This window comes from Orcinus orca, chromosome 4 (genome assembly GCF_937001465.1).
Source record: "Orcinus orca chromosome 4, mOrcOrc1.1, whole genome shotgun sequence".
Lineage (NCBI taxonomy): Eukaryota > Metazoa > Chordata > Mammalia > Artiodactyla > Delphinidae > Orcinus > Orcinus orca.
In genome coordinates this window covers 26033733-26056859 of record NC_064562.1, presented here as the reverse complement: position 1 = coordinate 26056859, position 23127 = coordinate 26033733, and the positions used below count along the sequence as shown (strand labels likewise).

Below are 23127 nucleotides of genomic sequence, written 5' to 3'. Positions count from 1 at the left end.
GTTACTCCCTTATCAGTATACACTCAAATATCCATGTGATAGATTCCTATCTTATTGATATCACTAGTGCCAAATACTAAGGGAATCCAAAATATGCACTTTGAAATATGTCTTTAATGTAGAAATATGTATTCTATCAATACATATGGAGAAGAATGGATTTCGAAGTTTATTTTAAGCCCCAGGAGCCCTGCAGCTCTCCTAGGAAAGGAAGGCCACAAAGGGTTCTGCAGAATTCCTAGAGGCCTGCAGAACATACTGCAGAATCATGGCACTGTCATAACCGAGTTTGTATAATTTTCCTGCATTATGAGATGTCTCAAAGTCAGAGAAGATACACTTTCATTCATATCCCAATGAATGGGTGTAAATGAAGAGGGTGTCTGAAGTAACTCTAATTAGAAGCAGGGCATTCTTTAGGCAGTTAAATTGAAGTAGAAACAAGAACATCAGTTTTTTCCTTCTTACAACAAAATTTTCAAGTATTCTGAGCCCATTTCTTTCACCTACATTTTATCATACACAGATTTTTAATACCAACATTTTAAGTAAAATAGTATTTGAAAACTATGTATTATTCTCTCAAATACCCAAAGATATATTAAATTTTAGAGCAAATTGGCAATGTGTATTGTGGCATATGTCCTTCAACTCAGTAATGCTCTTTTTATCAGTGAAATTTAAAGAAATCATCCATGATCAGGTTAAATAATATATACAAGAATGATAGATAACATTATTTACAATGATAAAAGGAAAATACTGGGGGTCTTCCTAAATATCTCATAATAAGGAAATGGAACACTCAAAAAAACTAAGTTTTTGAGAAAAGTTTCCAAATCTGGTAACATATCCATGACATACTGTTAGGTGAAAAAAGAAGGCTAAAAAGATGTATATATGGTTTGATTTCAATTTTATTTTAACACTTCTTAGGAAAAAAGCTATAAGAAAACATGTTCTTCTGTTTCCACATTTATTAATATGGACCTGTGTTACTTTTGTAGTCAGGAAAAATTCATTTAATTTTAATATAAAAACTGGAAGAAAGTATATCAAAATGTTAATAGTGATATTCTTTAACTGATGGGATTATAGGTGATGATTTTTAAAATACTTTACTTTCCCCAATTTTTTATTTTATAGAGAGCATGTTTAACTTTCAAGGTAAGTAAAACACTTGCAGTGAGTAATGCAATTGCTGCTGCATCTTTATTCCTTCCTCATGAGGTACCACTTGCAATGAGTTATCAGAACACATTTCAGAATGCATTGATTGAACTCTGATGTGCAAAACACTAATGCTTTATTTTAAGAGACTTTGGAATATTTGCTGTGAAGTGTAATGAAAAATTTTATTGGGAGAAAGTGGAAACTACTGATTTAAACAGCTTTTCCAAATGATCTGTGTCTTGGTGCCAAAGTCCTTTTCCTTAAAGGACCACAAGTACCATAAAATACTTCTCTTACGCAGTATGTCTTGGTGATGCTGTCACAACATGGCCTGGAGGCTGGGTGGTCCAAACAATAGGTATTCTCTGTGATCTAACTGAGTCACCCTAATTATTTCATGTAGTAGATATTGAATAGATAGACATCGAATATATTTATACTTTTTTCTGATTTGTTTCTGCTGGTTTTGATGTTCTTACCTTTGAATAGAGCTTAACAAAGCAAAGAGGAGCTTATTTCGATATGAGTAGCAGAGTATAAATCCCCCTTTGATTTTTTTTTCCAGTTTAGAAAAAGATAACCAGTTCTTCCCCAATCATAATTCGTTTCATTCTAAAACGGTCATGAGCTGTTAAATGTCTTAATTTAGAATGCCACAATTTGCCTTATAGCTTAGTACTGCTAATACTGTACTGTGTTACTCTCTTGTGAAATAAACTTGACAATAATTTTATTTATATACCTACTAGATTACTTTAACATGAGAATTCAAATTGGAGAAGTGGGAAAGAAGGCAATAGATGGGCTTATATATTATAAAGGTGGCTAATTATAGATAAAAATATCTGACTTACCTGTAAAAATATTGTACAAGGAAATTACAGTATAAGTAGCATTTTTTATGACACAGACTCGAACACAGATGCGGTAAAAGAATGATTTGCAATTGCCAAAGTAACCCAAAGACCTCTTTGTTTCTGCTAGCAAATGCTGATATACAATTCTAATGCCTGTTAAACAATATTTAAACAAATACTTTATAAAACCAATAATTATTTTAAGTATGTAAATTACATAGGGAAACGATGTCAAAAATATCAATCTGATTGCACTGCTTAATAGTCACCAAATAACATTAAAAATTTAATGTCATTGTCCCGATTTAGTTGCCATAATTATTGTTCCCTTATGTTGTCTCCTTATTTTCTCCTATATTATTTCTTTTATTACAAAGAAATACCTTTAGTGAGGAGAACACTAAAATAAAATTAACATAGCCAGAGCAAAGATAAATAAAATTTAAAAAGCCAACCTTTATTCCACTTTGAACAAGTTTGTGAATGTCCAAATAAGGCTCCTTGAAAATTTCTCCTTCAGGGGTAAGTATCTTCACGTAACCTTCTTTTTCCAGAATGAAGAGACGGTGTGAGCCATCCCCACTATGCAGGGCGCTGACGGGCTGGCGCAGCCCACTCACAACCTCCTGAATACAGAAGCAGTTGTGTTTGTGCTTTCTAAACAAATTAAAGAAAACCAGTAAGCTTTTCTTGAGATGAAGGAGGTAAGGGATGCACTTAGCATCCTTTTCAAAATATATTTCCTCTAGGAATCAACGGTTTTGATAATCACGAAGGGCTGCTAACCCAAGGTCACACTCTGATTCTTTTAAATTCTTTTCAATGAAAAAAAAAAAAACAACCAAAAAAGCCTTCTATTAGGAAGTAAAGGAGAGAATCAAAACACATATGTATTTTAAAATTTCACAAGCTCACTATCTCATCTTTCAGTGACTCTAATTAAAACTGACTTTACTCACAATAATTAAACCTTACAGAAAGGCACTCAGAGAGAAAGTTCTAAGATCTATTTATAAAACTCTGATTTGCTACTAATAATTGTGCTGAATGTTTCCACAGTGCCATAAGCTAACAACTATCATAAAATTCAAGTTTAAAACTATACTCATAAAATTCCCATGAATCAGAGAGAAGCCAAGCTCATAACAGAAGATTAGTAGTCTCAGCATTAAAAGCATTTAAGCGAATATGATTTTAGAGAAGCAAACTACCAAAAAGAAAACAAAAAGCATCTGGAGGATATAGCTGCTGGACATGAGCATAGCCAGTTGACTCATTGTTAAAACCACAAGACTTGTCGGGTTTTTTCTTTTCTTTTTTTTTTTTTTTTAAGATTAAAGAACATTTATCTTTATGAACCTGCTGATCTCTTCCACTTTGTCGTATTCTTCCATCTGGTCCAAGTAGTTAGATGCTGGTCCTCTGATTTGTTTTCTTGGAAAATCTGGAAAGCACAAGCCACCATCTTTTCTTGCATAGTAAAAGCAAAACTCATCAGCAGTAGTTTGAAGGAAACCTTTAAAAATGTAAAAGGACACCTTAGAAATATTTAGTGTCATGGTAAAAACAGAGCATTTGAAAGACAAAATATAGGTAAAGAATTTTTTAGGAACTATATGAATATTCTAGGGAAATATATAGACAAAAACCAAAAGGTAAGAAGAACATATTTTTTGGCTTGGGGTTTCCATTTCTTTTTTAACCAAAATTTAAAAATTGCAGTAAAAGTGAAATGATATTGTGTTGGATGCCTTAAAAGGTTCCTATGAAACAGAATTGATACGAACACAGCATTAATCTTGTTATTGCATTGACTCCATTTTCAAGCCTCCCTGGTTACCATATGTTGTACTTTCAAGCTCATCTGATTACTATTCAGCACTTTTTGCCCACAGTACTATTCCTAAGAAGAACAAATTGCGATCAGGAAAGAGATAGACCATCGGGAGGCAGTTTGGGTCATTTTACAATTCTTATTGTATTGTCACTCATATATGATTAAATAATAAATCTAGTTACTATCCCAAGGTCATTCATTATATGCTACAGTAAATGACTGACTCCCTGGAATGATCAAGCAACGAATTGATGCCAGTAACAGAGGCTCTATATTCAAATGTGTTGGTGCCTTTTTTCTTGCTCACTTACTGGAGACAATGATTATTTTATAATACAAAAATTTTCTTTAAGATATCCTTTCAATATTCTCAAGCAGAATAGCTGACATACTACCCCTCAATGAAAAAAATATTAAAACAGGCCAAAACAAAACTGCAGAGTAGACTTAAAAGGATGTGAAAGACCTTTTTTTTTTATTTCTTACATAGTAAGAATTTTTATCAAATAAAAAGTTGAATAAGAAAGAAGATCCTATTACAAAAACAATTTTGACATTTCTTTTACAATTTGAATTAATAAGGTAGGTTTTTATTGGGGGGAGGGCATATTAATTAATCAGATTCACTTCCATATTCTGATGATTTTGCTATTAAAATATGATGTTGCTATCAGAGTTGACTTTATATGATGTCCCAAATTCCTGCTTCTGGTTTCATACCTTTAATTATGCTCAAGGTCTTGATTTTTACCTAACAAATTAGATTATTGTATTCCCAATCAGTTTTGTAACAAAGGCACCTGGTAACCCAGGTGAGGTTTAGAAGTTGTATAATGGATGCAAGTTTGCAAGGATTTGCAAGAACAAGGATTTGGGGACAACCAAGTGAGGCGCATCAATGGAACATGAAAGACCCTAAAAAGTTGATTTTCTGTGAGCTTGACCTAGGTCCCCTCAAACCTAAAGCTAATCTTGGAATCCGCGGGTCCCAAATGGTTAAAACATAATATACATTTTGACCTAACTTTTGGGTGAAATGGATCACCCCTAAATTTCTGAGACAGACTCTTCAAGGCCAATATCTGACTCAACTACTGGGAAACATCTTGCCTTTGGGAAACTGGCAAGTAAAAGCAGATGTCCTTGGGAGTGTGTGTGTGTGTTGTGGGGGAGGTGGGCAGAATAAGGAGGCAAGGAGGCTGTCAGCTGGGGAGGAGGCAAGGAGGCTGTCAACTGCTAAGGAGGCAAGGAGGCTGTCAGCTGGGGAGAGGTTATCTTTCTTTGAAAAAATCCAGGGATTAGAAATTGGGGAGAAAAATGACGGCTGCAACAGCTTTTACTCATCTTCAGCAATTCACTGTTTGCAAAAGATAACTTTTCTCCTCCATTCTTTAATGGCTAAGCATCAGATGAAAACTGCCCAGTAGTGTGAAATAATTCTGTTTGAGGTAAAAAGAAGAGAAGGAAAACTGAGTTGCTAAATCAGACTTTTCACAGTTTGGGGCTAGAAGTTTTGGGGGGCTAGGGGTTTTATATATAAATATATATATATATGTAGATATATATCTCTCTATATCTCTCTATATATATATCAATATATATTTACCTTCAGGCAGGGAGTTCTCCATGTCAGTCTGATGCATGCGGGAAGACTGTCATACTATGGATCTATTTATAACTGAATGTGTGAAGGAGACCTTTTGTTTTAATGTGATTATTTGCCTGCAGGGGTCACAGAAAAATTCCAAAGTGCAATTCAGAGGAAATTTTGAGTTTGCTTTTTAAAAACATATCTGTTTTCCAGCATTACAGTCTGCAAACCAATACCATCTTAAGGGGAAATTAATGAACAATGCCGGTGGCTAATTCCATTTTATAAGGAATTATTAGCTGGGGACAAACACGAGGAAATGAGAAATCATTTTCAAATGGAACATCTGAAGATGAATGAGTACAGATTCATAAACTCTGTCGCTCCAGAGATACTATGCTCTCTTAGCAAATTAAACAAAACAAAACAAAACAAAACCAGAATGTTAACAATGAATTATTCCGAGCTTTTTACAGTATTGAGACAAACTGAACAATCTAAGTGGGAAGAAGGGGGCCAACTCAGAAGACTTTTACATAAAAATCCGGGCATTTTTCTGACAATTATGTTACTTTGAATTGAAACATCTAATACTTTTGTTAGTACTTTACCTTAAATGACCCGATTTTATAAGCAGGGATGAGTAAGATATATTTTCCTGTGAAGAACTAAAAGAGATCTGGTTTCAGGACATAGGGCTAACATCTATTGTCAGGGAGGATATAATTTACCGAATGGTACCCTTCTGTTTGGAAGGAAACACTGAAGAGCATTTTACTGAAGATGTGCAGCTCACCCTGGATCATCCTAATATGATGAAGTCCACTAACAATGGAAGTACACTGATGATTCCAGCAGCTGTAATTTTTTTATAACTCCTGATAATTTATCAAATGTTTTGGAACTGTAACTCTTCTCCTGGATCATTAACCCAGTCCTACTGTACCACGAAGCACCCTATAAAATACTGACATGTAAATAAATATTCTCTGTGCAGTTTTCTAAGCTCTAGCTTTTCTCTGAGCATGTATGCTACAGAAGAGTTATTTTTTCCTCATTATATATGCTGTTCATCATGATAAAGAAAAAATGAAAAAACCCTACCATCTGTAAGGCTTGCACTAGAGAGCATTTTCTAGCAGAGGGAGTAGACTTTGGTGTATTCATATATCCGCTCTGGTTTGCAGTCTTGGACACTAATGAGACACACGTGTAAGATATCTGACTGGGTCAGGAGTGGCTGTGGACTCGAGAAACTCAGTGGAATCAAATTCTTGACCTCGGCCTCTGTAGCAATGGGATTAAACCAATTGAACTAATTGTGTACAGACAGATATTTCACACTACCATAACCTACAGCTGAGATATGATGGTCCAAGAGTGATAAAAATCACTATGATAACAAGTATAAAGGGAGAAGCAAGGCCCAGAGATGTCCTTTCCTATCCTTTCCACAGAGGGTATTTATTAGGCCATCATTTAGTGAACAGTAAAGCATCTCCTCAGTTCACCATAATTCAGGCAAAAGACGAGACCCATGGTATTGAGAAAAGAGTTCCCGTGGTTTTTTTTTAAATGAAATTTGGGTATTTTTTTAGAAGTTTTAAGAGTTTATCTCCCTAAGTAAAGTCACAACAGGAGAATATTTATGATTAATAAAACTCTAGTGTCTCCTCACTGTAGTGATTTTTAACTTCTTTTTTCATTTTTTGTGGAAGTAAGCAGACCATGAATGTTTCTGAATTAAAGTTTCTGGAGAGTAGCTGTCTTTCAGGTATACGTGTATCCCAAAGTGAGTGGCACTTCCTTAAAGCCAAGAGGGTGAAGCAAAGGGATAGACCGTTTATGTGTTTAATTCTTTACGTATTGGGCAGTGGGGGAAGAAATGAAGATGTGTCTAGAATTATTTTCACTCTTTCAACCCCTTTCAGCAGTTCCCTTCTCTTAGCAAACTACAACCCTTAAGGTCCCTTCCTCTTCATGTTTTTGATTTGCAGAAAGATGAGGCTAACAATGAGGATAGTAAAAAAAAAAAAAAAAATAGAAGAATCACAAAGTAGCTGTTTTTCACAATTTCGAACTTCGGAGAAAAGCAATCCATGTCATTAAATAGACTTAAGGTGAAACTATTACAAATTTTGAGCAATTTCTGAAAAACGAGGGTTCTAGAATTCTAAAGAGCCTTCTGTGCTGGGGGCCAGGGCTGAGGGGAGGATTATCATCTGATTCATCATACTTTAGGAAATGGTAACCTACGTGCCAAGGATCAGTCTGGCTAACAAACTGATCAACCTAAGTAACACAAAGAGTGTGTTATTACAGCTCACTTTTGGGACAAGTATTTAGAGCAATTATTAGCATTTGATGGATGCAGAGGAAGCCCCCTCTGCTCGTTGCTAAAGCCTGCTGGCCTGGCCCTGAAAAGTAGCCTTGCTGCTCCACCCACCACTGGAGTAGAGCTTTCATCTGGTTATCTTTCAAGGCAGCCTGGGTGGCCACCAAAAGCACTTGACATCTTGATGCACTTCAGCAGTTTTACATATATACAAACTTTGTAGAAAAATAAATTTGTCATTCGTCACCACATATGTTGATCTGGGGAGTGAGGTGCTTGCAGCTCTGGCTCCTGAGTTGTTTGCTGTGCTCTCTCTTTCAGTGGATATTGCTTTTTGTTGTTTGTTCTGGAAGCTAAAATACCTTCAAATATAGGAAGCACCCCACAGATGAGTCTCTAAATCCAGCCTAGTGGTATTTATCGCAAGTAGATAAAGGTAGATAAAAATGCCCACTGTCAATACCATTTTCAAATTATAGTGGTAAAGGCAAACCTTGCAGACTGGAAATTTGCAGCAAAACTTTATGGGACCTAATCTGTTATCGCTTCTCGGCAGGCCATCTAGGCAACCGTGACCTATTCTACTTTGCTTTGGGGAATGTGATAAAGAGAAAGAAACAGCTGGTTGAAGGAAAGCCTTAGAAACATGGCTGTAGTTAAAAAAAACAATAATAATATTTTCACATTGAATGGGTTTAGATACTTGTTATGGTACACCAAAGGAGGCAAGCAACCCTAGTCAAAATGTTTTCTTAGGCTATTAGGAGAGCTCTATAAAAAATACAAAAATCTACACTTTTCTGGGTCAGAGAAAAAAAGTAAAATGTCCATAGCAGTTAAAAAAAATTCTCCAAGTGCATCCTACAGTTCTTAAAGCTTGTCTTGTCCTTCAGTGCCATTGAGTTTTATAAACTGTTAGTTTTAGTAGATTTGTTTGTGGGTGACACTGCCTAACTAAACAGAATCGGACTCGTTAAATTCATTTCTACCTCTGTGTTGATTCTTCCAACCTAAAGCAAAACCCATCAAGGTTTACAAGCTTCTGATGGTAAAATTAATCAATGCCCAAGAGCCTATATGTTTATTAGGGTCCACAAGACGATAGTGACCAGGTGTGTCTGGGACATTATAAGCATAAGAACTTGAACTTCTTTTAGCCTATCACTTTCTCATAGTACAAGTTTGGTTATGGCATTTAACTTCTCCTGAGGCTCAGTTTTCCCCATCTGTCAAATGGAAATGACCAGACCTTTCCTATCTACCTCACAGGGTTTATGAGGAGCAAATTAGTCATTATATATGAAAATGCTTTGTAAGGTGTTACTTTTTGGGGCCTCTTGAATTATATTTTATTTAAGGAAATACCTTAAAAGTCGATGTACAATCTGCACTTATGTATCAGCTGTGTAGAAGGGGAAGCTGTCTTGATATCAACGCTGATGACTAAACGCACCAACAAGAGATTTGTGCTGATAATCCAGCTGTGTAAAGATTACCAACTGTATTATCCATTTAACGAGAAATGTTAAACACTTCAACAAAACAATGTATTGTTTGTAGGCTGAAATGACAGCAGCAATTTGAGCAGCAATAAAAGGTTCCAAGTTTGGAACAGTGAATTATGAGGTAAAAATAGATACTGTGAAAGGCAGATAAATTTTACACTTTCCTAAGCAAGCATTTAAGAACAGGTATCCTGGCAAGCTATTCTGCAGTAGTTGATTTAATGTATCTTTTTTTTTTACCTGGAACATGGCCTCGGCAAGTATAAAAGAATTCTTTGCAATAGTCTTTGCACAGCAGGGGAAGTGCCAGGTCTCTTTCCAAGGATTTTGTCTCAGGTGAGTAGAACAGGCTCTGAGAATGTGGAGAGCAAAGTGCACATTTGATTTCCTCCAGTAACTTCCCGCATTCTGTGTTGTTGGTAACAGAAAACATCTGAAAGCCATAAATCAGAAACAAACTTCTTTTTAGTTCCGTGAAGTTGGGTTTAGTTATGTTTTTTGGTCATCATGGAAAGAGAAAAGTGTCATTTAGCTGTTGTCTGCAAAGAATCACCAAGTCACAATACAGTATGCCTTTATAAGGACACAAGTGCAGTCTCTTGGGTTGGGATGGGAGGGCAAAGGGTAGGGATGCACAGACATGCTTCTTACTCTTGCAAATCCAAGTCTGTTTATCTGTCCTTCAGGTGTGAAAAATTAAATGACAATTATATATAGATTCTTTAACCCTTTTTCTTACTCTGCCTCAAAGTATACACTGACTGATAATTTAACTTGAAAACTCCAAATACCTTTATCCCACTGTACGTAAAGCAACTTTTAAGACGTGGCTTATTTGTGTCTTGGGTAAAAATCTATTTCACTCCTGAAATTCCTAACGACATTCTCAAAGATATTACTTGAATTACATTGTTCTCATTTTAATTAATTTTCAGTACACAGATTGCATAGGGAAAGTTTTCTAAAGGGGGGGCAGAAATATCGCCCTTTCATGTTCTATAAAAATAATACCTGAAGCTGTGTCAAACAGGTTTAAGACCAATTTTTATTATTCATTGTATTTTAGCCAGGAACAATGTTCTAACTAGTTCCTCAGGTATGTTATAGGCACGAAAAACACAAGAGTTTAATAAAAGTGGTTTTGTATTGTATTTAGTGAGTTTCAGTGAAAAAGGGCATACTTTTATCTTTGTTTATACAGCATTATTATGTCTTTTATATCAATAAGACTAACTTGAGAGTTATTGATTCACTGAGATTAGTACTTTGCAGATAAAATCGGTTTCAGTGTCTAGTACTAACTTTAAAAAACTGACTTCAGGACGTCCTCTAATAAATATAAATATAGACTATCAGCACAATATCTGAGATGTGAAATGCAGTGCTGTCTAAATTAAGCATTGATTTTTCATATTAAAAAACACCATACGGTATTAAAAAACACCATCATGGGACTGAATTTTGTGTTTTCCCGGTTTATATAACTATGTTTATACTTAATTATTTCTTTAGAACTATGAACTGAAATTAACATTTTAAACTCTATAGATCACTGCTTAAAGCAAATATTTCATTCTGAAGTTGAGATTCTAATTTGAGTAAATTGAACAAATCACATGGCTTCTATTTTTTAGGATAAAGATATTCTAAGTGATCACAAAATTTGGACCTGAAAGAGCAAAGCAACTAAAAAAAATTGTTGAATACAAGGCATGCTGAAATTTTAAACGTCCAATAGAAGCTACCCTGTTTTGGAAAAAAAAAATATGTGTATAAATATGATGAGTCGTAACTATCTACAATATTCAGAAAAGTTATTATTAATCACAATTCTGTTTGCATTTTGATTTTTACCAATTTATTTAAATGACAATAGCTTAAATGGTTAAAGTTTTCTAAGGGGAAACATACACCAGACACTTAGAATTTGCATTCCAAGAATGTTTTAAATGTCTTTTGTTGTCCATACTCTGGCAGACCTCACCAGATCTATTCAATATTAATACTGTTCAACTCGGTTCTGTTTGTTTATCATACGGCAGTCCACGAAGAACAAAACAACTGCAGGATGCTGAAGCCACCGCTTTTGCTGGCGGAAAAACTGGAATGTAATTACCTTTGGTTTTATGGAGAACATGCATGCTTCGATTTTTTTTATAGCTGAAACAAAACGATCCCCATATACTCTCCCAGCTGCTATCCAGGAAGAGCTTGATTTTAGGGCCTCAAGAATTTTGTCTTTTACAATTTTTGGAATGTGTCCTGGCCACAAGATCTCTCATCAAAAGTGCAGAAATAGGATTCAATAAATTATCTGAAATCAAGTATAATATTATTCTTTGTAAAGTTTCATGCTGTTCCAACCCAGCAGGATGGTAACATTTTGCTCTGTGTGAGGTCCGCAGTGTAAATACCTATTTGAAGATAGATAGAGCCATCATTCTGGCTTTGGTTTCAATGAACCAATAGTCTTACTGAAGTCAATTAAACTGACTCAGCCCAAGCTGCAGCGCTGTTTTAGACAGATGAGTGCTGCTGTGGGTAGGGTATTTTTTTCTTCTTTTTTGCCTAAGTGTCTGTGTCTATACAGGTCCTTAACTTTATGTCTGACAATGTCATCAATCTTAAGAAGAAATTTAAGCTAATATCCTGTTTCAATTTTTAAAAGCCATCTACGAAACCATCAAATTATAGCGGTTTAAACTAAATACACTTTGGAAATCATGTAAAACTTCGAATCATTATTACAGTGTGCCTAGTAATGATTGTGGCTGTTGCTGACTAATTTATAACATCTGGCAGGTCATCCTCTAATCTTCAGCCACATGAAAGTAAAACCCATACAAGGAAGGTAAGATAAATCCTGGAATACACAGTGAAGCGTGGCCTACAACTACAGTTTATCAACAAATAGTAAAATGGGTGACAGAGACCTTCTGTATTTCTCTTTATTTATCAAGTAACTAAAGAGAGAGGATAAAAAGGCACCCACATGGGTTCGATCAGGGGACAAAAGGAGAAAATACAGGACAGTATATTAAGATGACGCCTTAAGATCACTTGGTACACAAAAAGTTATTTCTAAAACTCATATGCCTACAAGGTTGTTCAGCTGTTGGGTAGAACACATGCGTCTCTGGACTGTAGTGCTGGATTATGTCATTAAAGAGTTCAGTTTCAATTTTAGGCTAATATGTAAATAGATCATTGTACTAAGGCAGCTGTTAAAGGGACCCCAGGATGAGTTATTTGTTTAGTTGGATGTGTTCAACAATAGCCTTTGTCCCTGAAAGAGCCAGAGCAAACAAATGATTGTAAAAGGGCACACTTGAAAACAATTACTTTTCACCCATTCCTTGACAGCTTTGGCTGTGAAACCACCCAAGGTAGAGAGAGCTTCTATGCCTCTGTGGCTACAAGTTAAGTTTTAGAAATGGGGGTATTTCAGTTGGTTGCAGATTCAATTTGGCTAATGGGAATTAGATCCTTTTAGCATCTTGTATTTAGGAGCTGCAAAAATATTGCTAAGACAATATAACTTGCTAGATATTGGCAGTACTTATTTGTAACAGTAGTTAACCATCTCGTTACAGTACACAAAACTATTAAAATATACAAAGAAATGAAAATATAGAATAACTTAGAAGAATAGTACCATGGCTAAAGAATTGAACTCAATTACATTCAATAGTTCATTACATATTAAAGAAAATGGGTTAGCCTGGAAACTGGACTTAATCGCACAGCTAAGCATGATCAATATTCTACTCAGTTTGCTACTATCGATCTGTCTATGAAGTTTCTTCACTTAGGAAAAAGCTACTCCTGTAGTTTCTTGAAAAGTTGCAGAAACCTTTCTGGGGAAATTTTTTTTTTTCATGAACAAAAAAAGGGCCCTTTCAAATAGCCATCATCTCTCCTGCACACACATTATGAAATAAGACCCTAACATATATTATAAGCCAGGAAGGCTTAGGGGGAAAAAAGGGAAACACTGAAGTTTATTATAAAATAACATGTTTTAAAAACTATTAAAACTTGAGAACTAACATGGGTCAAGAATGCATATGCATAACTATATCAAATCCCTGATTGGAACAATTTGAGTATTGTTGGTTTATAAACCACTCGTAATGGAACCAGCAAAGTCTAGCGTACCACATTTAATTCAGACACATTTTCCAAATGAGTAGGGGTTTGTTGGAGATTGGAAGCACATAAAACGGAAAGGAATGTGGATAGCTAACGTGGCAGAATGATTCCTAAAGAATGATTTCTTTAAAAAAATTTATATAATTTCTCTTAAGGGTTATAACTCCCCTCAGTCTCAGCGCCCCCCCCCCCAGCTCCCCACTACATTTAGTTAAGAAAAAGTTTTCACTCCTCCTGTACCTGGAAGAGTTCAGTATTGCAGGGGTCTGCGGATCATTGGTACATTCATAGCGTATATTGCACACGGGGAGGCTTAATGCCAAATATTTCCAATCCTTTCTCTCAATTTCCTGGTTCTGTCCTGCTCCTGGTAAAAACCCTGGAGCTGATGTGAATGTAGCGATTTTGTACTTTAATTCAATTACAACACAGGAGGTTAATGACATTGTTTGGAACAAAATGCGGGAATATCTGTTCCCTGAATCTCAGACTACTGCTGCATGTGGTAAGAATAAAGAGAGAGTTACAGCTGAAAACCTGCAGCAAGACAGTTCTCACTCAGCTGGGAATAGAGGGAGTTGGACAAATGCTCCCTCAAAAGGCATGAACATTTGGACAGAGCTGGGGACTGAAAGAGAATGATGTTCTCTAGTTTCACCCATTAGTGAACCAACTAACAAACACAATGGTGTTGTTGTTATTCTTTTGCCATAAGCAACAGGACTCTGTGTGTGGGCAGCAGTTTAGTGGGGAAGAGGATAAGTCGACCCCTTTTTGTCCTATTGATTTTTTCCTATTTGCATGACTTGAGCAAATTAAATGATGCAATATGGCTTTTTGTTACAAAACAAAGTGAGAGATACCACCCAGACACATATGTTGATTCGTAGGAGCTGTTTACATGAGAATAGAGTGAAATCTACCGTGAACTGAGCATAAAAATTAGATTCAGCCTGGGTTTTTTTTTTTTTTTTTTAATGCCTGGGCCAGCAAGACTGAAGCAGAAGTTTTCCAAGAGTCTCTCAGACCTTGACAACTGCAGTGTTGTAACAGAGGAATTCTTAATTAAACCTAAAGTGGGGGAAGGGTGGGGGGCAAAGACACCTGATTGTTTATTTCATGCGCAGGGATTGTTAATGACTGATCCCCGGAGTCTTTCCTTGGAATGCAGTAGAGAACACACATTACTGCAACCCAGGGCAAGAAAAATGTTGCAAACTCAAATATAAGCATGTCTTCACACCCAACCAACACTATTTTCGTATTTGTTTAAACTTATTAACATCGGGAAAATGTAAATGCCATTACCCCTAAAACAAGTTTCTGGAGAAGATCTTCCTAGACAACTAACTACCACTGAATACCCGAATTTATAATGTTACAAAACGTGACAGGAGGAGAATCGCCTCGGTTTTACGTGATAAACATGCCCCAGCAAAATCTTTCGCCAATTTTGGGGTTCTAAACTGGAGTACCAGGAGTTCCTTTTCGCTGTTTAACTATTGTAATGCAAGACACCCCCCCTCTGACGGGGCTGGGGATCATAAACCAACCGTGCTTCAACATCCTTTACGATTCAATCCTCTCTCTAATCGAGCACGTGGAGAAGCTGCACAAATCTTTTTACCCTAGAAAAATAAACCAGAAACCACAGCCACCTTCATTTACAGTTTTACCGCAACCAATGCCCGATTCGATCCAAAACACACTGTTAATCGCGATTCTTATAAAGTATTTACCCAGCCCAGAATGCGGGTACCACAGAAGCTTCTCTTTTCTGAGACAGGCAGTTTTGCACAGCATCCCGACCGGAGACTCTTGGGGGCGGGAGAGGTATCTGCGCACCCCAGAGGAACACACAAACGAATCACGCTAGCGCTTTAGAAAAGTTATCGAAAAGGACTCCCCAGAGAAGTTTCGCCCCTCTTCCAGTCACCAGCACTGCCGGAGCCACAAGGCACCCCACCCAGCCAGTATGCCAACCTCGCAGCTGCGAGGCGGGTGCGTGCCTACCTTGCTATCCAGGCGCCCCAGCCCGGGGCTGTCACTCCGCAGGCAGCAGGACAGCCGAGGGTAGAAGCCACCGCACAGCATCTCTCCCCCACTCAGCAGCTCCAGCTGGGACATCATCCGCCTATCTCTCCTCTTCAGGCGCTTCGGAGGGTTCCCATTCAGGCACCTTCTCCTCCTCGCTCCGCTCCCTTCGCTTCTTTCCCCAAACTTAGCATCTCCTTCAAAGAAGCCCAGAGCCACGGCTAACAGCAGCAGCTTAAAAGAGAGCATCTTCAGCATCGCCTGCCCCGCGCGGCAGGGGCTGGGCGCGGGAGGATGGGGGGGAAGGCCACTGCCCAGCAGGGGCACTAGGGCGCAGCTCCAGGAGGAGGCTGCGGGGCGGCAGGACACTCGAGAGGCAGAGAGACGGTGGCGGGGGCGAGAAGATGTAGAGCGATGCAACTTTGCAAAAAATAAAAGACGAGGCGATGGGCCCAATGCCTCAGGGGAGCCCGAGGACCGAGATAAAGTGCGGTTGACACCGTTTGCGGTGGTGCCAGTGTCAGTTGGGTGGGGGGCTTTCTGCTGCGGCTGAGGAGTGGGAAGAGGGGAAGGAGTTGGAAGAGGAGGTAGAAGAGGAGGAGAAGACGGCCACAGAGGTTCACTTGTCCGTGTAACGGGAGTTGTTTAGGTGAGACAGTAGTAGCAGGAACAGAAACGGCGGCGGCGGCGGCGGCGGGGCAGGCGGAGGCAGGGCCAGCGCTGGGCTCTAGATGATGCTGAGGTCTCCTCTGCCGGCGGCTGCAGCTTCTCACACAGCCTCTCATGTTTCGTTCCCTCTTTTCTTCTTCTTTTTAACTAGCGCGCGGGGAGGTGCTGCCACCGCGCGCCCCTTGACGTCACCGCTGCTCGCGCGCCCCCGCCCGGGTTGGGGGGAGGGGAGGGGGCGGCCCCGGCGGCCTCCGGGGTGCGGTGGGGAGGGGCCGCGGGCCGTGGCGGCGGGCGGAGGGGGAGGGCCCGGCGGAGTCCTCGGAGCCAGCCTGGAGGGCGCGGGACGCCGCGCGCCCGCTTGGCCGCGCCGTCCGGGTGGGGGCGTGCACGGCCCTGGTCCCCCCGGCCGGCCCGCCTAGGACTGGGGCGCGGCCCGGTGGCTCCCCGCCCGCTCCTCGCTCCTCGCGCAGCCCCTCCGTGCGACCCCGGGCGTGAGGCGGTCGCGCTGAGGCGCCGAGAGAAAGTGAGTAAGAGAGGGCTGTGGGAGGCGAGAAGGGAGGGGAGCCTTCCAGGGCCTCCCCTGCCCCGGTCCCTGTCCGCGCCTCTCCGGGAGGGAGGATGAGCCGAGTGGGCTGGAGTTGGCGGGAGGGAGCTCTCCGGCCCCTTTCCCTCCCCTGGCCCGCTTGGACTCCCCCAGACCCCGGTGATTTCCAGAGTGAAGCTCGAGCCGCTAAAAATCGTCCTGGGGGTCTGATTGAGAGACGGGGGCAACAGCCCAGATGCTGCAAGCCGCTGAGTATGTGGAGGTGGTTTGAAGACTGTGCCGAGAAGATGTAGCCATCCTTGCCTAAGTCCTGCGCGCTCTTGGAGTGGCACAAGCGCGTGTGCGTGAGGTGGGGTGTCGGGGCTTCCTGGAAGGGTTGCTCTCGCCTGGGTCCTGGGCGGGCTGGCCCCGGACGCCCCGTTCGAGGGCCCCACCTGTGCCCTGGAACTTAGCCGGGCCCCGCTGGTGCCTCCCCGGGAACGCAGGAACGCAGGTTCCCCTGCCCCAGGTGGAGGAACGGAGAAGAAGCTGGCCTTGGAATCAGCATTCATTTTAAATGGAAAAAAAAAAATCCTGGGGAGATTTCCGCAGGGGTGTAAACACAGAGACATCAGCTCTGGACGAAGAATTAGTAGTGGGTTTGCAGGCGTCGATGAGCGGGATGCGCTACGTATCCCGGGAACCTAAGTAAGTTAAATCGCTACCCCCACCCCCGCTAGACAAAGTCTGCGCAAAGAAGGTGTTTCTAAAGTGATTTGTGCCTTATCAAGAGTGGTGACTTGGCATTGATTGGATCCCCGCAAGTTGGCATCAAGAGGAGTCTCTATGGGGTTGCATCACAAAATGTGCTTTCTGCCCACTTGAGTATTTAACAGGGGAGCTGACTTTCTGGTAGATGGGTTCTGAAGAGGAGATAAGGCCGTTTTCTCATTTTGGCAATGGAGGAACATTCACCATATTTGGATTTGCTTCACTCTTCAGGCACAGATTTCACCAAGCTGATGTAAAAGTTGGTGACCGTGGGTGTGGATAGCTGATTAAACTACTTATTGTTAAAGTGGTCGCAGTGGCTAGATAAGGCTTCTGCCCCTTTCTCCTCCTGGGCCTGGATTTACTAGTGGAGCTAGGTTTTTCCCAAAAGAGGTGACAGATTAGAATAGCTGAGAAGAATCTGCTGAGATATTCAGTCCAGACCTGAGCTCATTGTAGGGCCCCTATGACTTACTTAACATTTCTCCCAGGGGCCGTCATATACACAAGACTTCTGTATGCTTGTGATCGCAAATGCTTCTTCTGATCCCACAGACTGCTTTATCTGACATTCTTCCTGCTTTGAAGACTTTTTAATATAAAGAAAATCATAGAGCTAGAAAGACTTTAAAACTTTAAACTCTCATTTAATAAATCTATAAGTGAATCCCATCGAGATTATATGACTTGTACAATCTCATCTAATTAGGTAGTTTAAAAACCAGGGGCCCAATCTAGGTTGCTTTCCACCATCTAAAGCTTTATTCCCAAAACACCAGTTTTACGTTGTTTTTCCAAAATAAAAAAAATCCTTTAAAAATTCTATTTCAGTGCTATGAGCTCCCACCCCAAGTGATGAATTCATCTTAGTTTTGGAACAGGCCTTCCTTATGGTTCATACTTAAAGACTAAGGACATTTAAAGGTAAATTAATTTTGGTTTTAAAAAATTATGCAGATGTTATAAACTGTGACCCTAAGTTAAAGATAATAGAGTTTATGAACGATTACTGAAATGAGACAGACTTGTTCCTTCTTGATCCATGGGAGCTAGAACTGATCCCATCTGCTCTTTGTCACGCCAGTCCATAAATCGGGTCACTGATGAGTTAGCTGCATTTATTTTCAGCGCCACTGATAGAATTTCCAAATAGTCACTAAGCAGTGTTATACAAGTGAACTAACTTCCGATTCATTTTTTGCAGAGGGAAATTGCAAAGCTCATCTACAGCCAGATTGACAGCATATTTCTTTTTAGGAATCAAGAATCAACAGTGGGCTATTTCCTAAGATTAAACCATGAAAGCCCACTTGGAGGCTGCATGGCCATCTGCACACTTGAACCTGAAAAATGGACTTTTTCAATCGGGGAGATCTCCTTCAGCTAAATCATCAGAAGTGGTGAGAAGAAAAGACCCCTACCCAACCAACCTCCTCCAGACAAATTAAATCAGTCTAGCAAGGAATGGAGCTGTACAAGGGTGGCCAGAACACCATCTTCTGCTTGCACCATCACTGAGCTGTCCCTCTAGGACTGCCACCTACATGCCGGTTGCACCCAGGGCAAGGCATCCAGCTGTGTCAGGGAATGGGAGCTGAAGGCCTGCTCCACTCACCAAGCTGAGTTTATTGGTGCATGGCCGTGTCTGCCCAGATGATGTGGCTCCTTTTTCTAATCTGCACCAATGCACCCTGTATGGGCTCGTGGCATGTCTGACCACCCCGCTCCCATATCCCAGTCCTACCCGGGATTCTATTCCTTACCTCCATGGATTCAAGATTTTCATGAACAAATTAGGTTTCTTGCAAAAGATGAAATATTTGACCCAAATTGAAATTAATTTCATAGGTAAAGCTCAAAGTATTCCATAGATGTGAATTACATATGTATATATGCATATATAAACAGTCATGTAGATATACATGTCTGTGTATCAGAAGTTAGCAAAACTTAAATTTGGTAAATGTTTAAAATAAAACGATTTTGGATATTCGAATTGGTTTTATATATGGATTTCTGGACTTCACAGAAATATGTGCTATTTAATTCTATTTCAACAAACATATTAAGCACCAGCCACTGTGCTAAGCGATGTGTACCCAGAAATGAAAAGTAGTACAAACACCCTGCCTCTAGGTAGCTAATAATCTAGTAAGGAAGACAATCTAGTAAGGTCACAAGTGAACTTATGATTGAATAATTACGGTAAAGGCTATGAAAGAAATGCTAAGATGGAGAATAACAAAGGCACATCGATTTCAGATTAAGTGACTGGAAAAAGCCTCTCTGTGAAAATGACATTTCAGCTGGGACCCAAGGATGCGCTGGAAGGAGTGTATGAAGTGACTCCTCCCTGCCATTTAAAGTACAGAAAAAAGAATGAAATCATGCCATGTGCAGCAACAGGGATGGACCTAGAGATGATCATACTAAGTGAAGTAAGTCAGACAGAGAGAAAGATAAATATCATACAATATCACTTATATGTGGAATCTAGACAATAATACAAATGAACTTATTTACAAAACAGAAATAGACTCACAGACATAGAAAACAAATTTATGGTTATCAAAGGGGAAAAGGGGGGAGGGATAAATTAGGAATTTGGGATTAACAGATACTACTATATATGAAATAGATAAACAACAAGAACCTACTATATAGCACAGGGAGCTATATTCAATATCTTGTAATAACCTCTAATGGAAAATAATATGAAAAAGAATATATATACACACATATATATTCATGTATAACTGAATCACTTTGCTGTACACCCAAACCTAACACAACACTGTAAATCAACTATACTTCAATTTAAAAAATTAAAGTACAGAAACAATTGAATTCAGAACAGAATATGATACATTTAAGGGAAAGCACAGATAACTAAGAAAGGAGAGGGTACAGGCCAAACTCATAGGGTAGTTTATAGACTCTAGGAAATTAATGAAGTTATATTCATGCATTTGTCATTTCCTTTTGCAAGTACCTTATCCTCATTGATCTTTGTCTCTTTCTTTAAATCCTGGCTTTTCACTCAACTTCTAGGGATTTTAGTTCGAATGGCATTTCAGCCATTGATTCTCACCTAATCACTTATTTTCTTTGTTTTAATTTGTGCATTGTTAACGGGAATTGAGGTTTTTTCTTCATCCGTGGGAGCTGAATATCCATGCAGTTGTGAACTCCATGTGGGCAGGAATTGCATTTCCTTGTTGGTCACTCCAGCACAATCTCGACAGTCTCATTCAGTCGCATGGTATAGCGCCGACCTCTCGATAAATGCTGCTGACTGTCCAATCCTGTTTGAATACTTTTTAAAGGTTTTAAATAGAGGAAACATTTGCGTTATAAAAAATTTTAATTGTTAAACAGAAGAGAAGACGCACTTAAAGTGCAGTCTCACCAAGGAATTTCAGGAGACATTGTTACCGAGGTGTGAGTCCACCAAGGAAGGGCAGCCAATAAAGTTAAAGAATAAATACACATCCTTTAAAAACTAAAGACTGGGGGCTTCCCTGGTGGCGCAGTGGTTGAGAGTCCGCCTGCTGATGCAGGGAACACGGGTTCGTGCCCCGGTCCAGGATGATCCCACATGCCGCGGAGCGGCTGGGCCCGTGAGCCATGGCCGCTGAGCCTGCGCGTCCAGAGCCTGTGCTCCGCAACGGGAGAGGCCACAGCAGTGAGAGGCTCGCGTACCGCAAAAAAAAAAAACAAAAAAAACTAAAGACTGGTTACAGTTCAGGTACGCTGATGACAATGGTAGGGCTGCTTGTAGGGGTTTTTCTGTAGTTATTCAGTCTTTCTTTCAGAAGTTGACACATGCTGGGTGCCAGATTCTGTTCTGGGTGCTGGGGACACATCAGAGAGCAAAATTTCTTTCATGGAGCTCGTGTTCCACTGGAGAGGCAGATAGCAAGTAGCTTGAGAGTATGCCAGAAGATGATGAGTGCTGTTGGGAAAGGGGGTCATGGGGAAAGTGTGCAGGGGTTGAGAGAAATAGTAATTTTATATATAGTTGGCCGTCTGTATCTCCAGGTTGTGCATCCGGGAATTCCACTAATTGCCATTGAAAATATTTTTAAGAAATTCCAGAAAGTTCCAAAAAGCAAAACTTGAAGTTGCCATGCCGGCAACTATTTATATAGCATTTGCATTATACTGAGTAGTATAAGTAATCGAGATGATTTAAAGTCTGTGGGAGGATGTGCATGTGTTATATGCAAATACTATGCCATTTTGTATAAAGGACTTGAGAATCTATGGATTTTGGTATCCAGGCATCCTGGAACCAATCCCCTATGGATACCAGGAGTGAGTGTACGTTGTCAGGAAAGGAGTCTCCTGAGGTACGGGCAGAGACTGGGGCATAGATACTTGGACAGAGGTTTGAAGCAGTGAGCCTCTGCTCACTTACAAACATGCATGCGAATGTCTGTAAGCACAGGGAACAGCAAGTCAAAGGCCATAAAGCAAGCATGCTTGGTATGTTTAAGGATTAGCAGAGAGACCAATGCAGCTGGAGCCGAGTGGGTGATAGAGGAAATGACAAGAAATGAGGGCAGACAAGTAGCCGGCGTCCCGCATTGCATAGGATTTTATAAACTATGTTACAGACTTTGGCTTTTCCTCTGAATGAAATGGTTATCACTCTGGGGTCTTGTCAGAAATAAAGAAATTCTATTTATTAATTAATTGTTAAATAAAGAGTAGCTATTTCCTATTTCCACAGAACAAATTAAATATAAGGAATTAGTTAAATGGGTGTTGGGAAACTGAAAAAGGGAAAAAAGATTATTGAAGTAAAATAGCGATTGGAGGAAGCAGCTCCCATCCCTGGGAATTGGGGGACAAGGGGAGTCGGGGTTACCAAAACCTAGAAGCTGACTAAAGAGCCCTGGTGGAACTGTGGAGACACAGTCGTTGCCCAGCTGGTGTGGATACCTCCCAGATGGTGACATGAAGTTGATTATGGGCGTGCTGGGAGAAAACAAGACTGGAACCAACTGCTACTGACAGGATGCATTAGTTTCCTAGGGCTGCCATAGCAAAGTACCACAAACTAGGGGGCTTAAAGCAACAGAAATGTATTCTCTCACAGTTCTGGCGGCCAGAAGACTGAAATCAAAGCATGGGCAGGGTTGGCTCCTTCTGAGGGAGAATCTGTTCTGGGCTTCTCCCCTAGTTCTGGTAAGCTCGGGAGTTCTTTTCTTGGTTTGTAGATGGCGTTCTCCCTGTGTCTTCACATCATATTCCCTCCAAGCATGTCTGTCTCTGCGTCCATATTTCCCCCTTTCATAAGGACACCAGTCATGTTGGATTAGGGTCTACTTCATCTTAACTCACACAACTGCCAACACCTTATTTTCATTTAAGGCCACCTTCAGAGGTACTGGGGGTTAGGACTTTAACATCTATTAGGGGGACACAATTTAATTCATAACATAAGGGGTCATCACTGGGGGGATGCAGACAGAAATGGCAAGGAAGGTGCCTTCCAGCTTCCCTCCTGTGCCTTGTCTTAGGTCAGGCTGCCAATAAACAGAGCTCAAGGCAGAGATCCTTGGCCAATTAATTTATTGAAAGAGTACTCTTAGGGAAGCAGAGTGAGGGAAGCAGGATAAGGGGAGAGAACAAAGCTAAGTAAGGATGTAAGCTGGAGACTACCTTCAGTCTG

The 23127-nt window shown here is 40.0% G+C and overlaps 1 protein-coding gene across 2 annotated transcripts in view; it reads right to left on the bottom strand.

Moving 5' to 3' along the window:
- Positions 1–16400, bottom strand: part of HHIP (hedgehog interacting protein) — a 95234-nt gene extending 78834 nt beyond the window's left edge. Inside the window, exons 1-4 of one of the 2 annotated variants that reach the window (XM_004263600.3) lie at positions 15464–16400; positions 9539–9731; positions 3390–3546; positions 2486–2687 (exon numbers count right to left, since the gene is read on the bottom strand). In XM_004263600.3, coding sequence (XP_004263648.1) covers positions 2486–2687; positions 3390–3546; positions 9539–9731; positions 15464–15742 — 831 coding nt within the window. In that variant the 5' untranslated portion in view covers positions 15743–16400. The remainder of the gene's footprint in view (positions 1–2485; positions 2688–3389; positions 3547–9538; positions 9732–15463) is intronic. The other variant, XM_033402598.2, reaches the window with a different exon arrangement.
- Between the last annotated feature and the right edge of the window lie 6727 nt (positions 16401–23127).